This window comes from Aythya ferina (genome assembly GCF_964211825.1).
Source record: "Aythya ferina genome assembly, chromosome: Z".
Lineage (NCBI taxonomy): Eukaryota > Metazoa > Chordata > Aves > Anseriformes > Anatidae > Aythya > Aythya ferina.
Genome location: NC_140299.1, coordinates 37,104,085 through 37,119,183, shown reverse-complemented (window position 1 = coordinate 37,119,183; position 15,099 = coordinate 37,104,085). Strand labels below are relative to the sequence as shown.

The 15,099-nt window shown below is 37.6% G+C and overlaps 1 protein-coding gene across 6 annotated transcripts in view; it reads left to right on the top strand.

The window, feature by feature from the left end:
* The window catches only part of MLLT3 (MLLT3 super elongation complex subunit), a 142,103-nt gene that overhangs the window by 51,374 nt on the left and 75,630 nt on the right, over positions 1–15,099 (top strand). For all 6 annotated transcript variants that reach the window (XM_084503719.1, XM_084503718.1, XM_084503716.1 and 3 more), the window contains exon 3: positions 13,860–13,942. In XM_084503719.1, the coding sequence (XP_084359845.1) occupies positions 13,860–13,942 (83 nt within the window). The remainder of the gene's footprint in view (positions 1–13,859; positions 13,943–15,099) is intronic.

The window sequence follows — 15,099 nt, the reverse complement described above, 5'->3', positions numbered from 1 at the left end:
CTAGTTCAAAGCATTAAGGTTTAAAAAATATAAGTGTCTGAGAAATCAGAACTAAGCAACTCCTGTCTCTCTAAGTTATTAAATGAATTGTTTCCCAAGGATAGGAGTATTAGCAAAGCTTGTACGATACATTCCTAAAGATTAATGTTTTCAGTTACTACCTCCACTTTAGGAGAGAATTGGAATCAAGTTTAGGCTGTGTCCCATGAACTAGCAGCCACAAGCTGATGGAACAAGAATATGGAAAACAGTCTATGTATAAAAATGATTATTTCAAGGATTTGGGGAGCCCTGGAAGAGGAGGAGAGAGTGAGAGAGGAAAAAAAAACAAACAAAACACAACAAAGCCTAGCCTCATAAGGCCATCTTAATGAAGGTTTAAGTGATTTTGATGAATTGAACAGATTGTTTTGGCATCCTGACATCACATTTCCTACACAATTGTGTATGTTTTCAAAGCATAAAATGGATTGGTGGCTGTGAAGTGTTCAGTGTGGTAAGGTGAAAGTTATCTGAATGCCTAGAAGGGTAGTAGCTTTATTTCTTAGGGTGTTCCTGCAGTAAGGTATAGCTTGCTGGAGTAGAAGAATGAACTCTTGTGCAGCCTTCTGGGAGGGAAGTTGGAGAGGAGAGAGTAGAAAATGTTCAGTATAGGTTAATATGCAAGTGTAAGGCTTTTTTTCCCCTGTATCTTCATGGAAATGATCCATTTAATTAATTGTGGTGATACCATACCCCCAGAGTCTCTGCCAAATGCTTAAGCCGCTTGCAGACAAAGATTGGAGGTTTGGTGGTAACCTCCTCTCTATACTGTAAGAGCAGTCGTTAGGGATAGAGAGGTGAAATCTGCATATTTCAGTAGTTATGATGTTTTCATTAGCATATCAAAGGAGTTCTATCACTTGAATTTATCAAGCATGTGTAATTTGCACAGATGAGGAATGGGCTTGACTATAAGAGTTTTTATAAGCTGTGTTTTGTAGGTTTGCAGGGGAAGGGAAGTGAAGATGTTAAATACAGAAATATATTAGGCTTGGGGTGTTGTTCAACAGAAATATCAAGAGGTTTTGTGTTGAATAGCATCTTATAGATAAAAGAAAACCTCACAAGTATTACAGCAATTTCAGTTACCCAGAATAATTATGTTACACTGTAGAAAAGCAGGTGTATAATTAACTGTAAGAGCCAGTCATTCAATTTACCGGATTCACATGGAGATTGCTTTGACTTTTAATGTTCATAAGTAGGTTATGGTACTAACTGATAGGTACTTAAAATGGAATTACAATTTCAAATTGTGCCCTTTTACCATGTATATGATATGCTTCTCCCTACATTGATTTTCATATGTTATTACCGTGCTCAGTATAAGAAGTTACGTGAAGTCACCTGGTTTTCTTCATAATGCTCAATTGGATCTTAACCTAATTTTCTTTTAACAAGATTTTTTTTCCAGTAGGCCACCTGCCTTACATCCATTAATAAATGTAGTGAATAGCACTTATGTGTTGAAAGTAGCTAATTAAGAATCACAAAAGTCAATATATCTGCCTTAGTAATTTAAAAAAAAAAAAAAAAAATGTCCAGTTTGAGTGTTCTGTATTTGTCACTTCACAGAAGTTTTTTTCTGTAGTACTTTATGATTACCTATATGCTTCTTCTCCAACTCTTCTGATGTTTTTCTTGGTTCTGAAGCCTTCAGGTAGGAGTAGGTAGTGTCATCATGATTGTATGTTCAAGTTTTGGGCTCCTTTAACTGACTTTGCCATGTACATTCTGTGTTACTGGGCAGTACATTTTCTGTGTGCACTTCATTTCTCTAACTGTACAGTGGACATCTTTGCTCGCTTTTATTGTTTCATCTTTTGTGTCTGAAATCTTTAAGCTTACTCTACCTGTGGGAAAGCTTAACAGTGTGTGGTACTCAAAATCATTCTTGGAAAAAAAAAAATAAAATAATAAAATGGATCAGATAGGGTCTATCTGTCTTTGTTCTTGGTCTTGATTAAAGCAAATATTTCCTACAAGAAAAAGATGCTGTTAATTCCTCTGTTCTCCAAAGTCTACCCTGGAGCAAAAGGAGGTTTCATCATTTGTGCCATCCTAGTAGGAATGTAAACAGCTGGGGGAGAATCAAGATGTTGTGGACCAAAGTACATTTTACCTTGATGCCATTTGCATACACATGCAAATATTCTCCATAAAGTAACTACCATACATTTTGGAGGGTAGTAGTGACTAAAAACAGAATTTTGGCATTGTATGTTTTCAACATTGTCCTTTCATTGCCCTTCTTAGTCTTTTTAATTACATTTAACCGGGTTTTGCTTGTAGGACCAATAGCAGAGAGATGAGTGCATGTCTTATAAGTTAAAATAGCAGAAAGACTATTTATTTGTTCCCACGGTTGAAAACCGTGTGACTGATCTGATCCATCTACTTCCTGTAGTCTTGGTGTGTCTAAATAGCACTGAATGTTGACATTCATTACCCTGGTGAACAGCCAAGAAAGCATCTTTAGTTTCTGATGCACATGACTGAAGCTCTGCTATCAGCTGAAATCGGCTCCTGACGACTGGGATGGAAATTTGGTGTTGGAACAATTCCCGTCCCTCACTCACCCTCTCCAGTTCATTGTTCACCTCTGAACCTTGCAGCCCTTTCACAGCTCTCTGGGGCTCGTCATGGCATGTGTTACTGGTTTCACTTCTGTTTTTCCTACTCCTGTGTACTAAGAGTCTCCACGCCCACAACTTTATTATTGTTAGCATTTTCTTTGTAGTATATTTGGTTATGTATTTTGGGAGGTTTTCTTTATGCTCACCCAGCATGAGACCTTGGACAGGCACGTTTTTGACACTGTGACCTTCTTACAGAAGAAAAAGGGTTTTTGTTGTTTTCATTTCTTTTTTTTTTTTTTTTTTTTTTTTTTTGAAGATGCTCTAGGAGGCAGTTTGCCCAATGTGTTGTCTAGCATGTGAGTTCTAGCTTAGGTTGAAGGGTACTTTTAAAGAAAAGACCAGCAGATGATGAAAAAAATCAGGCAAACTTATTTCTCTTGTTTGGCTCTCTTTCATGCTTATCTGTGATAAATTAAATAAAGACAACATCTTGAATTTAAAAAACAAATATCACCTGTCTTTAACATAGAAAGCTACCTTTAAAACAGATGGAGAGAACTGTTGTCCTTCCAGAAATGTACAGAGAAATGAGTGAGAAAGCTTGATGAGCATTACTTTGATTTGGGTACATTTCTGTAAGTGCTTCCCTCTCTTTTTATTTCTTAATCTAATAGTGGAATGCATGTATAGTGTGCTTAGGGTGGCCTTTTTTCCAACCAGGAAATCAGATTGGGAACATAACCTAAGGTGCATCATCTATTCAGACAACTTCCTGGGGCAATCATTCAATTTCTAGGTTAAAAAACCAACCAAACAAAACAAAAAGAAGGTAAGAAACCCGTAAAATTTTGAAAATCCTTCATCTGCTAGTTATCTGTTCATCTTCATAACTTCATCTGTTAGTTATCAATCAAATGTACTATGGGAAGTCATGTTTTGGATAATTGAAGTCTGAGGGAGTAGGCTTTGATATAGAAAAGCTGTGAGCGGACTATGCAAGTGTCTGAAGGTGTCTGCAACACCGATTTCCACTTTGAGTAGTGCTTTGAGTAGTACTGTCATCTAGTCAATGTGTACTGTAATGACAGAAAGAATTATAAATGGGAGTTAGTTAAATGGGGAAAAATTCCTTAGGCTGAAGCAAATTACTTCCAGGAGTACATAATTTTGCAGATTTGAATTGCTCCATTTTCATGAAAAGTAAAACACGGCATTCTCTTCATCAAAATTGAAGAAAAGCATAGTCTTCTGTTCCTCTGAAGCACCGTTGAGTCATGGCCATGACTGAAACAATGGTGTGAGATTGTTTTCTGCGTGTATGGATGGTCTCATCACTTGAATTTTTGGTCAAGGTGTTTATGTTGAATTGCTTTTCTCTGAGCTGTTGTTTAGTCATACAAAATACATGGAGAAATAATGCTCTGAAGGAGTACCAAGAGAACAAATATGTATTGCTATTAGCAAAGGAAAAGAATTGGAGCCGGAGCAGTAAACTTCACATTCAGAAGGTTAAGGGATGAATTGTAAGAAGAGTTACAAAGTCTTTTTCCTAAGCTGTTATCTTCATTCACATTTTCATTTGTTTAGGCTTTGTTTGGTAGATGTATAGCTCAATTGGTTTGACAGAAGTGAAAACAGTTCAGTACAAACCAGTATCATTAATTATTTCCATGTGTTACATTCGGTTTAAGTCTGGAACAGAATAACCTGTGTTGAAATTGTGAATACTTTTTTATGTTTTTGTCAGCCCTGGATTATTTAAACTTCAGAATCATAGCTTAACTCATTTAGTGAAACCGTATAAAATAAGCAATGCCTGGTTTCTTTTGAGGGATGAAAATTTTACTTTTTTTTACTGTGAAATGTCTGAGCAACCACATCTCATTTGGCCATTTTTCTGTTTCAGACTGTACCGTGTAGTGTGGTCTGTTAGAATTGTTTGGCTTCAATGTTACAATGAGATAGGGGCTTCTTATTTTTCTTCTCTTTCAGGTAGCCACTTGGACTCTGCAGGTGCTGTTGTACTTTCAGATTCTCCCTCTCTGTACTGTACACACTCTCTTATGCCATTAGAGCCTGTTTCCCTCTTATGTGCAAGTCTACAACAAGAAATTTTTGTTGTTGAACTGGAAAAGTATTTTTAATCTATAGTACATAAGCAAGTAAAACATTACTAATGTTTCAGTCGATAGTCTTACAGGTGCTTTTGTGTGTGTATTCTTTTAAAGAAAATGACCTATTTGTAAATGCAGTTTTGTCTATTTGTTTTCCCCTGACATTTTTAAAACAGCTGAAAGAGTGCAGAACAAATGGCTTTCATGCCTAAGAAAGCTGTTTGCTTTCTTAAAGAAATCCCTAGACAAAATCTATCAAATGTATATTTGGACAGCATTGTCACTTTATTTTTGTTACTGTTTTATAGATTACCAGTATATTAGTAGAACAAATACAGTCTTAGGAATGTAGCATTTTGTAAGGTGATGATTTTCCAAATCTGTTTGTTCTCTTCATGCTAGAATTGGCGTAGAACTGAATCAATTACTCAGGATTAGACCATGTACCACTTTAAAGATTTCCTGCTTTTAAGGTCCGATCTATACTTCTTCCTCTTCCCTTTTCTATTATATATATGCAGGAAAGTTTGTTAGCTATGTGGTGTATAGGACTGAAGTATTTCAGAAGCAATATAGCTGGGTCTGGTTTTCAGGCATTAATATCGTGTATTTACTGTAAGCAGAAAAATAAAGGGGTGTGCGTGCTACAGTAGTTAGAAATGGTGTTAACACTTCAATTTTCTTTTTGAAGAAAATCTTTTCTGTGATTCTTCTTTACAATGCACTCATCATTAGTCTCAGGTGGCAATCTGTTCTCTTGTTCTCTGCCCTCAAAATGTCAGATTACCAAATAGTATAACTGTTGGGATCATTACCTGTGTGCCTACATATACAACATAGGCGTTACTTGCATTCATACACAGCTCTTAAACTGTGTTTATGCCCTCGAGTGTACATTTGCATCATATTCATCATAGAATGGGTTTTCACACAGAGTTGAAATCTGTGTACTTAGGGGTTATTTTTAGTTTTACAGCTTTGTATTGGTCTCTTACACAAGTAATGATGAGTGAAAGACAGAACAATTGGGCACATTCATTTAAACACAACATAAGTAGTTGTTCCAGCCTTAGCTGTACCCTTCTATAATTCTAAGATCGTATCATATTAATATATCAGTGCTTTGGTTAAATTGGGGTAGTGTGCTATATCATGTTTTCCCATCTGCTCATGAATGCTCTTAACAAAACATGCCCCAAACACTATTTTATTTCTCTTCTTAGTCCCACTGTGCAATTGCTAGAATAGCTGTAAAATGTGGAGTAGCATTCATGATCTCATATGCAGCTGCTCTGAACAGCATCAGGAAGGCTATCAAGGAAGTGGCAGAAGCAACATTGATAATGTTTTCCAGTATCTTCTACTTCTTTTAATATGAATAAAGAATTATTGTAATTAATACTGAAATACTTTAGTAATAAGTGGCTTCCTGCTGACCTAAGTTAAAATACGTTGCTGTGTCTTCAGGCTTCAAAGGACAATAAAGGGGTATAATGGATATTGTTCCCGTAAGTGTAAAATGCTATTGCAACAGATAATCAGGATGTGCTAACTTCATTGAATGATCATCTTTCTTAGATTCTAGTTAATGTTATTTCAAACACTTCCTTTGTTTCTCATGAACAGTAACTGGATTGTGCTGTTGCATCCAAATCGCCACTGTTTCTCAATTTTAAATACCTTATTTCATCTACTTTGAAGAGAACTCCTCTCCCACTTAACTTTTGTTGGAGACTGATCATTTAGCTTGGGAGATTTTCTAGCCATTCAAAAATCATTTGCTTTTGTTACTGGAATTACTTACATCACTTTCTTTTTAATTGTCATGTAAAATGTCACCTAGATTTATGGTGACTATGGATTGTTGCTTGTATGTGCATTGCAGAATCTAGCCAGGTAACTCTGTGTGCTATGAGTCAAGAGGAGGAGCTTCTGCACCATTTGGAAAGTTAGAAAGCCTGCAGGTGCCAAAGTATCTTTTGATGTCTGTGGATGCTGGGTTGGTTGGTTGAGAGAAGTGCTCCTCCTTGTGGAAGTCTTGGAAGGGGTGGGACATGACAGTGCAGGTACAATGGCATTTCACAAGGTCCTGTGGGTGATTTTGCTACCAGACAGTGTCAGTCCAGAATCTGATATGTGAGAGGACCATTTTAGTCCTCCCCAACTTGTCTCCCGTTTCAGCAAAACTGGGAAATAAGGTTATACTGTTTAAATTAACATGAAAGGAAACTTCCAAAGTAAGGTAGCCCTTGCTTGTCCTCTGGCAGTACAGATTCCATTCTCCTTTACAGTTTGCAGCATCTGTGTGTTGAATGGGCTTGCACAGTATTTTGAAATAGTGAAGACACTTTACGTGTCCTGGTTCATCTCAGTTTGTCAAAAGTGATTGTATTTTTAAAGAGCACACAGTATGTGCTGCAGAAAAAAGTCAAGTTAGGACTTCCTAGATCTGTTGAATTTACTGCTTTATCTTATTTTTTTTTTTTCCTATTTTTTTTTTCCTAGGACATGCAGACAGGCAGTATATATGTGATGCGAATCATTAAATTACAGAAAAACACCTGTAAATTCTTCTGAATTACTGGGAGCATTGTAAATGCAAAACTGCAAGTTGCTGCACCTGAGCTGGGGGATGTAGGGAGCTCTCTGCTGTGTTTCAGAAACTGGCAGCTGAGCGTTCAAGGTTTATTGCTGCCTTCATGTGCAAAAGGGCAGAATTAAGGGGAAAGTACAGAGTTCTAACTCGGCATTAATTCAACTTTAATATTTAGCCGTGTTTAAAAACCTACCTTTTTTCAGTCTGGTTTTGAAGGGATTAAGAAACCCTCTTTGCAGGTCTCTTCTCCATGTTTAAAGGCCAGTGCTGAGTTAAGAAGTCCAGTAAGACTTGGATTTGGAAAGCCTTTGATCATGACAGAAGTTTTTCTGCTTTCCTTCCTCCTGTTTTCTGCATGTTTGATTTCAGTTGATGACAGTATCCAATGGTCAATATGTAGATATTATATACAGAAAATGTCGCTCCATGTCTTCGTTAGGGTTCACTTTATTTGTTGTGCTATCTGATCCAACTGGTAGAAGCAGTGGGGATGTAGGCAGGTTGGTATGTGGGGTAGGGAAGTTAATGAGACTGTAAACACAATGCTGACAGCTTAGTTTTAATTTTCTCTCAGATCCCCCCATACTTTCATTTCAGTGTTGTGTATGTCTCATGAAGGACTTGTCAGCATAAGATATTAAGCAAATGGGAACACTTTATTCCTAGTGTGAGCTACTGTTTAGCCTGCATTGAACTCAGTAATTTTTGCTAGCTGCTGTTTGAACCTGCCTGGCAATTTGTTGGTATTAATGACTGAGGTGTGCCTGGAGTAAGCTACTCTCCCTTGCCTCATTTTGTATAGAGTCAAAGCACTGGAGCCCACCACCTGGGAAGATGTGGTAGTAGATACCAAGGTCAAAAAGCTTCTGTAGAAATCACAGCTGAATATTTAAAAACAACTTCTTAGGTCAGGAGAGATTTGGTCCTACAGTCTGCCTTCATCTGAAAATAAATACCATTCCTTTAAATACCATTCCTTTATAGTAAGATGTACCTTAACAAAGATGGTAATTAGCAGGGAAGTTCGTTGAAGGGTGAGTGATGTGAGCAAATTATAGGCAAGAATCTATAAAGTACCAGTGCAAAAAACTTACAGTCAAGCCAGTTCTCTGTCAGAAGTCTTCTATTCCTGCAAGGACCCACATCGTCTGTTCTGCTGTGTGCACAAAATATCTGTGAGTTGTAACAGTCAGTTCTGCATGTCCCTGATGTTGTTCTGCCAGCATCCGCATGAAAAGAACTTCTGCTTTCTTTACTCACTCTGTATTTTTCATCAAGGAATAAACACAATAAAGTGTTTGGTGCTGAAGTAGCAAACAAATCTCTTGTTAAAGCTTTTAAAACTGATGGCTATTACCACAATTTTGTTGTTGTCATTTCCACAGGCCTCAGTGCGGTTACTACTAATAAAAAATGAATCCTTGTGGCTTGGTTTGTGTGTGTTCTTTAGGTGCCAGTTCATGTCTGATGCAACACATGGGAATGCGTACATGGAAAACGTAGTGCTTCACTTGTGGAATAAAGAAGCAAAACATCTGAGAGAAGTGAATTAATCCATTTATGTGAGCTGTGGAGAAGACATATTGCCCTGACAAGTAGGGGACATAGATAATCTAGAACTACAAATCCTGTCCTGGCACGCTGTAATCTTGGGTAATTCATTAAGTTGACATTACCAGAATTTAGTTGTAGAGTGCATTGAATGAGAACTGTGCACTTGCATCTGTTCGTGCAGAGTGAGTGTAACAAACAATATTTCCAGAACAGGTCCTGAGATCTTGTAACAAATCCTTGTTAATAAAATCATGCAGAAGTGATAATAATGTCATTGCAATTTTAATTTAAAGATGCACGTTGATATTTGCAGTTGGTCTCTGTAAGGCATGTTCTGTTTGAGGAGCATTTCAAGTATTTTTATCAGCTGCAGATTACTGCAATGGTATGTGTGTGTGGAAAAGCTGGTCAGAGTGAACATAACAGCATAGCCAACGTGTTCCTGCCTGTTCCTATTATTTTAGAAGTGTTTTTAATACAGCTAGTACTGTAGCTGAGTGTCTAAATAATCCTGTATCAAGGGAAATTAAGTGACAGTGCAGTGTAGGTGAGCACCTGAGGTTTCCATGGTACTATAAGCCACTACCTGTGCAGTGGCACTCAAACAGATGTACACGTGTGCTTCCCTAGCATTGTGGAACAATGGCTTTTCACCTATCTGAGAACTGCTTCTTGTCCTAGGACAAGTTTAACAGCTTGTGTAGTCTCTCAGTTCCACATAGGTTGGGGCTCCCATGCATTATTTTGCTATACTAATTTGGTGTAGTTCTTGCTTTTTCTATAGTTAGAAAGTTCCTCTTTAACCTGAAAGATACCAACGTTGCTGCTTGTTGTAGTAACATTTGTCTAGAAGTAAAATGAAAATATGATCAGATGGGATGGACTTAGGAATCTATGCAACACAATTATATAACTTTTATTTCAAAATTGCACCTAAAATTGTCTCAGGGGGCTGGAGTTTGATGTTTAGCAAATGCATTTTCAAATATGTAAGATTAAAGCTTTCCTTTATGGAGGATCCTGAATTCTGACCAAGGTACAACAACAGCATGGTGTTACAAATCTTGCCTTACGCGGGAAACAAAATGTGCTTTTTTTTTTTTTTTTTTTTTTCCTGAGAGCATTGGGCCTTCATAAATCTACATATTCTTGCTTTTCCTTTACTTTGCCTGACTCTTATAGTTCTCATGAGAAGAGACACTGTTATAAGTGAACTATAGTTACTCTTATTGCTGGCTGCTTCTTGCTGCATCACAGCAATGATATTCTCTGGAACTATTTTCTCAGTGCAGGAACTACTTTTTTTGTAGGAATCTATAGAGCCTTAAGTAACACAGAGACTACCTTGAAGTTGGAACACATATCCAAAGTATGTAGGAGAGGGGAAGGAAATGCCTTTTCACCATGTAAACTGTTTCCACTGGGTGGCAAGGAGGAGTGGCGGGTAGTGGTGTGTGTGTAGCAGAAACTGACCAGAATTATTAACTCTTAGTGATAGCATTATGCAAGAGCCATTGTTTTCTCTGGTACTTACATACATTTGTGGGTGCCACTTCAGAGGAGTGGAGCAATCACTGGGGAAATGCCTCCCTCCTTCTGGTTGAGGAGGAGGTTGTCTAGCATGGCAGTGTTTTCTGCTTACCTGGTTGGTCCAGAGTGGCTGCTTTTCTAACGCGCTTTGAGAAGCCTGTTAGAGTTTCTGGGTTCTTCTGTCTTCAGAATCACTCCATCCTAATTTCTGTTGCTGATTGTACTCTGTTGGTCTGAACATGACAAAATTGCTCTTGTTTTTTGTTTTCTTTATCCTAGTGGCTTTTTTCTCTCCTATTATTTTTCTCTCTTCTGTGGGTTACCTGACTTCTGGTACCTATCGCTTTCTCACTTCCCAAACTTTGCTAGGATGGTTGCCTGTTGGTTGACCTACACATGCTGTTACAGGAACCCTGGTTGCTAGGTGTGACAGTTCAACAAAACAAAAAAGAGCTTACATCAGTGGGTATTTGTGCAGACTGCACCAAGGTGCTGCTTCTGCCAGTATGTATAATAGCAGCATCCACAAGAAAGGTGAGAAAATTGTCACAACCTTCACTGTAGTTGTAGTCTATGCTCATGGATCTTTGCTCAGTTAGTTAATTCTTTTTTCCAGGAAGCTTTCAACCACAAGACTGTAGAATTCTATCTTTTCAGAAGCCCGCCTTTTGGTTTGGGAAGGCACACAGAGTAGTTTCCTTGTGCTAGAGGTTTTGTAGCCCATCGCCCAAGTTTCAACAAAGACTGCAAGTATAACAGACTTTATTTTTGGAACTGTAATGTGAAACTCTGACATGGTACTATTCAGTATTGCTTACAGCTGTGTAAATCTGAAGGAAGAGAGATTTGAGAGAGGAAAAAGAAAAATATTTATGCTGACTGTTTTCTGCACCAATTAAGTGCTCAGGAAGAAGTTGATGTGACTTCAAAAAAAAATTGAAATGTGATTTGTGGCATACTATGTAATGGAGCCTGAAATATCTGTAGCAGCTAATGTATTACAGTTTTTAAAGTTTTTTATTTTTCCATCTGGATAAATATCTCATGTTTAATATCTTCTTGTTTTAAGTGGCTTTCAGTCTTCTGTCTTTACATCTATAATGGCATTCAAATAATACCAGGAAGGCTTTCCCCTCGGGGTATCTTCTGAGTGTGAAGGAGGAGCAGGAGGGCTACTCTATCTTTGAAAAGCTGTCAGTATGTGTTACTGTAAACTCCTAGTAAACTATGTTTAACTAGGACTATTAAATTGATGTTTTCAGATGCTACAAAGCCTGCGTAAGGGAAGACATGTCAGCATAAGGTGATATACTGTTACTTTGAGGTTCTAAATTGAAATGTTTAGTTTCTACCTTAAAAGCTTTGTCTATCTGAAGCTACCTCTCAGTTTTGACCGATCATCTTAACGTTTTTTTACAAGATGTTTTCAAATCCCACTTTAACTACATGTCCTCTTGTTTCCTGCCAAGAGAAGCAAAATAAGTTCTGTTGCTGGAAGCGTATGGTGTTCAAGAACAACTCTGTAAAGGAGATTATTTTTCCTCCATTTTTATCATCCTTTTCCTTTTCCATTGACTGCGTAAAGTAAGTCGGGTAGTGATAGACAACTGCAGCAGGTGAGCAGGGACTTGGAGTCTTCCTTATTCTTGAAGTCACTGTGTGAGGTTAGTGCTAGCAAAGCAGGAGGAGAATGGTGAGGTAGTAGGAAAAACTTCTGTGTTCATTGACTTGGAGATTAACCAAGCTTGCATGTCCTCAGAAAGCTGATGTGCTGATCGTGCTGTGGAGAATATGGTAGCAGTTATTTTTCTGGATGTTTTGGATAGACCTGGTCATCTTTCTGGGATGACAGAAGGTGCTAAGTGCCCACCCATGACACTTTGCTAAAGAAGAGTAATATTGGTATTTCAGCCTTGTGCAGTTAATTGCAAGACACACTTCAAATGATGTATATGAATAGTTTAAATTGCACCTGATACAGTGCAGTGAGCAGCTAGAAAGCAATTCTGAAAAGAGGACTTGTACTAGCCAACAATGACCCATGTGGCAGTGTGAAGTTTCCTTCAGGCAGCCAGTACTGAAAGAGCTAGAGCAACTTTCTGAAAAAGTCAGTCCTCGTGTATGAATTGCATCCTTCTATGAGTCTTCAGCAGAGATGCTGTCAGTGTCCTGTGGTATTGGTGAGATGATATGGCACGTGACTGTAGTTGTGCATATCAGTGCAGCACTGGAAGTGTATGAGTTTGTGCTGCGGGAGTTAGATGGTTTCTCAAGGTCAGCCTGTCTTTGTATTTGTTACCTGAACATCAGTTCTTTATAAAAGTTGTCATACAGCTGAAGAGGAAGAGAAGGCTTCTGTTTCAAGCTCTCTAAAGACGTGCTTTTTGTCACCAGCTTGACTTGACAGGCTACTGCCATTTGTCAGAGAGCTCAAGCTAAGTACAATGGGGATTTCATAGAACTAAAAGCCTCTGCATTTAACTGAAACTTGAAGGTAAATGTTGTACATTGGACCTGGTAAAACCTTCTATGTAAGATTTGTGAATCCTATAGGGTAAACCCCGGTACTGTTTTAACATAGTGAAACAGTTAACCACCCTCAGTGTTCTCAGTACATACTGTAAAGTGATCATGTTTTATTTCACACTTTCCCACTGCCTGCCCTGACAATACAGATTTTTATTTTATTACCATTACTTCTAATTTAAGTATTTATTTAAATTAAATTCATTAGAATTAGGCTTTTATTAGTATTAGGTTATGAATGGATGAAGGGCAATCTCTTGCCCTCTACACATGTAAATTTCTCAGGGTGGAATCCTCCAAATTTTCCATTCTCACGGCAATGGCTTAACAGCTCAATGTCCAGGTAGAGACCAATAATAAGTCATATCCCTCAGGGGTCGGTACTGGGACTAGTACTGTTTAACATCTTTGTTGTCAGTGATGTGGACAGTGGTATTCAGTGCATCCTCAGCAAGTTTGTGCATGACACCAAGCTGTGTGGTATGGTCAAAGTTCTGGAGAGAAGGGATGATGCCATCCAGGTGGAGCTGGATGGGCTTGAGAGGTGAGCCTACGTGAACCTCATAAAGTTTCCAGGACAAGTGCAAGGTGCTGCTGCTGGGTCAGGGCAATCCCAAATGTGAATACAGGTTGGATGGAGAAGGGATTGAGAGCAGCCCTTATGAGAATGACTTGGGCGTGTTGGTGAATGAAAAACTAAGCATGAGCTGGCAGTGCAGGCTTACAGCCCAGAAGGCCAACCATTTTCTGGTCTGTGTCACAGGAAGTGTGGCCAGTAGGATATGTGAAAAAATATGTCCTACTATGCGTGTGCAGTTTTCTAATGATGTTTTCAAGGAAGTGTTGTTGCAGATTATTTACTCAAGTTTTGTTTGCTTTCAAATCTTTCTGTTAAATAGATGTTTTTATCTTTTTCAGTGTGTAAGGATCCTCCCTACAAAGTTGAAGAATCTGGGTATGCTGGTTTCATTTTGCCAATTGAGGTTTACTTCAAAAATAAGGTAAGGAATCACTTTTCATTTAAAAGAGAAAAAACAAACAAACAAAATAAAACAAAAACTATATGGAAGTCTTTTAAGATGTGTGCTTTAATTCATAAACGCAGTTATAATTAATGTTTAAGGATGCATTTGTAACTGCTTTTAATTCAAAATCACTAATGTTTAGAAACATAACTGTATTTAGTAGATAACTCTCTGAAGTTAGGATTACCTAATAAATTAAAGAAGATGAATTATTCAGTAGTTATTTAGAAGAACACTTATTACTCAGAAGTAGACAGGCTTTAAATAATGCTTCAGAAAACTCAAAAGCCACTTTAAAATTTGAAGAAAGGAAGCTGATATTGATCATGTTGATTTCATAATGAGCCCATTGTTCTGTTGTAAGTATTGCTGATCTTTATAATTTGTTCACATTTTTGGTCTTTGATAGAGAGTCTTTTAATCGTGTGTCCTAAGTCTGCATAAACATTCTTTTAGCTTATATGTGAACATTGATTCTACTCAACATTACCAGGGGGCATAGTTTAAAATGAAAATTAGTGTCATTCTACAATGCTTGCATTATTGTGATATCTCAAATTTAAGGTCTAAGTAAATACTGCACAGTAAGTGCAGTCCTTTAGATAACAAATACAGAATTTTCCTTTAATGTACATAATGGGTTCTGTTTTACTCTTAACTTGTTCAGATGAAAAGAATTGGACTTGGGTGGAACTAAAGAAGAGAAAGCTTGCCTGATATTAGACTTAATGAAAAAAAAATTAATAATTGCAATATTATAGGTTCATTTTGTATATCGTGTTTTGGTGGACCTATTATACTTCACATACGCTTCTAAGATACTTACCTAGTTATAACATCATTTTAATCAAGGCATTTTTTTACTACCTTTAATATGTCAAATGCTTGGTGAAAAGCTAAAAAGACAAGAAAACAGATGCATAATAAGACTTTTTGCTGGAACCTGGCTCACATAATTTGGGTTAGAGTACAACTTTGTTAGCTCTGTGTGCTTTCAGGTAGAAGTTCCAGTATTATCTTTCACAGAAACTCTGTCGAGGTATAAGGTGTAGATAATCCTGCTGAGGCACTTTCTAAGTCGTAGGTTTTGAAATTAATTTTGAAATGTTCCCTGTATCAATCTGTGAGGAATA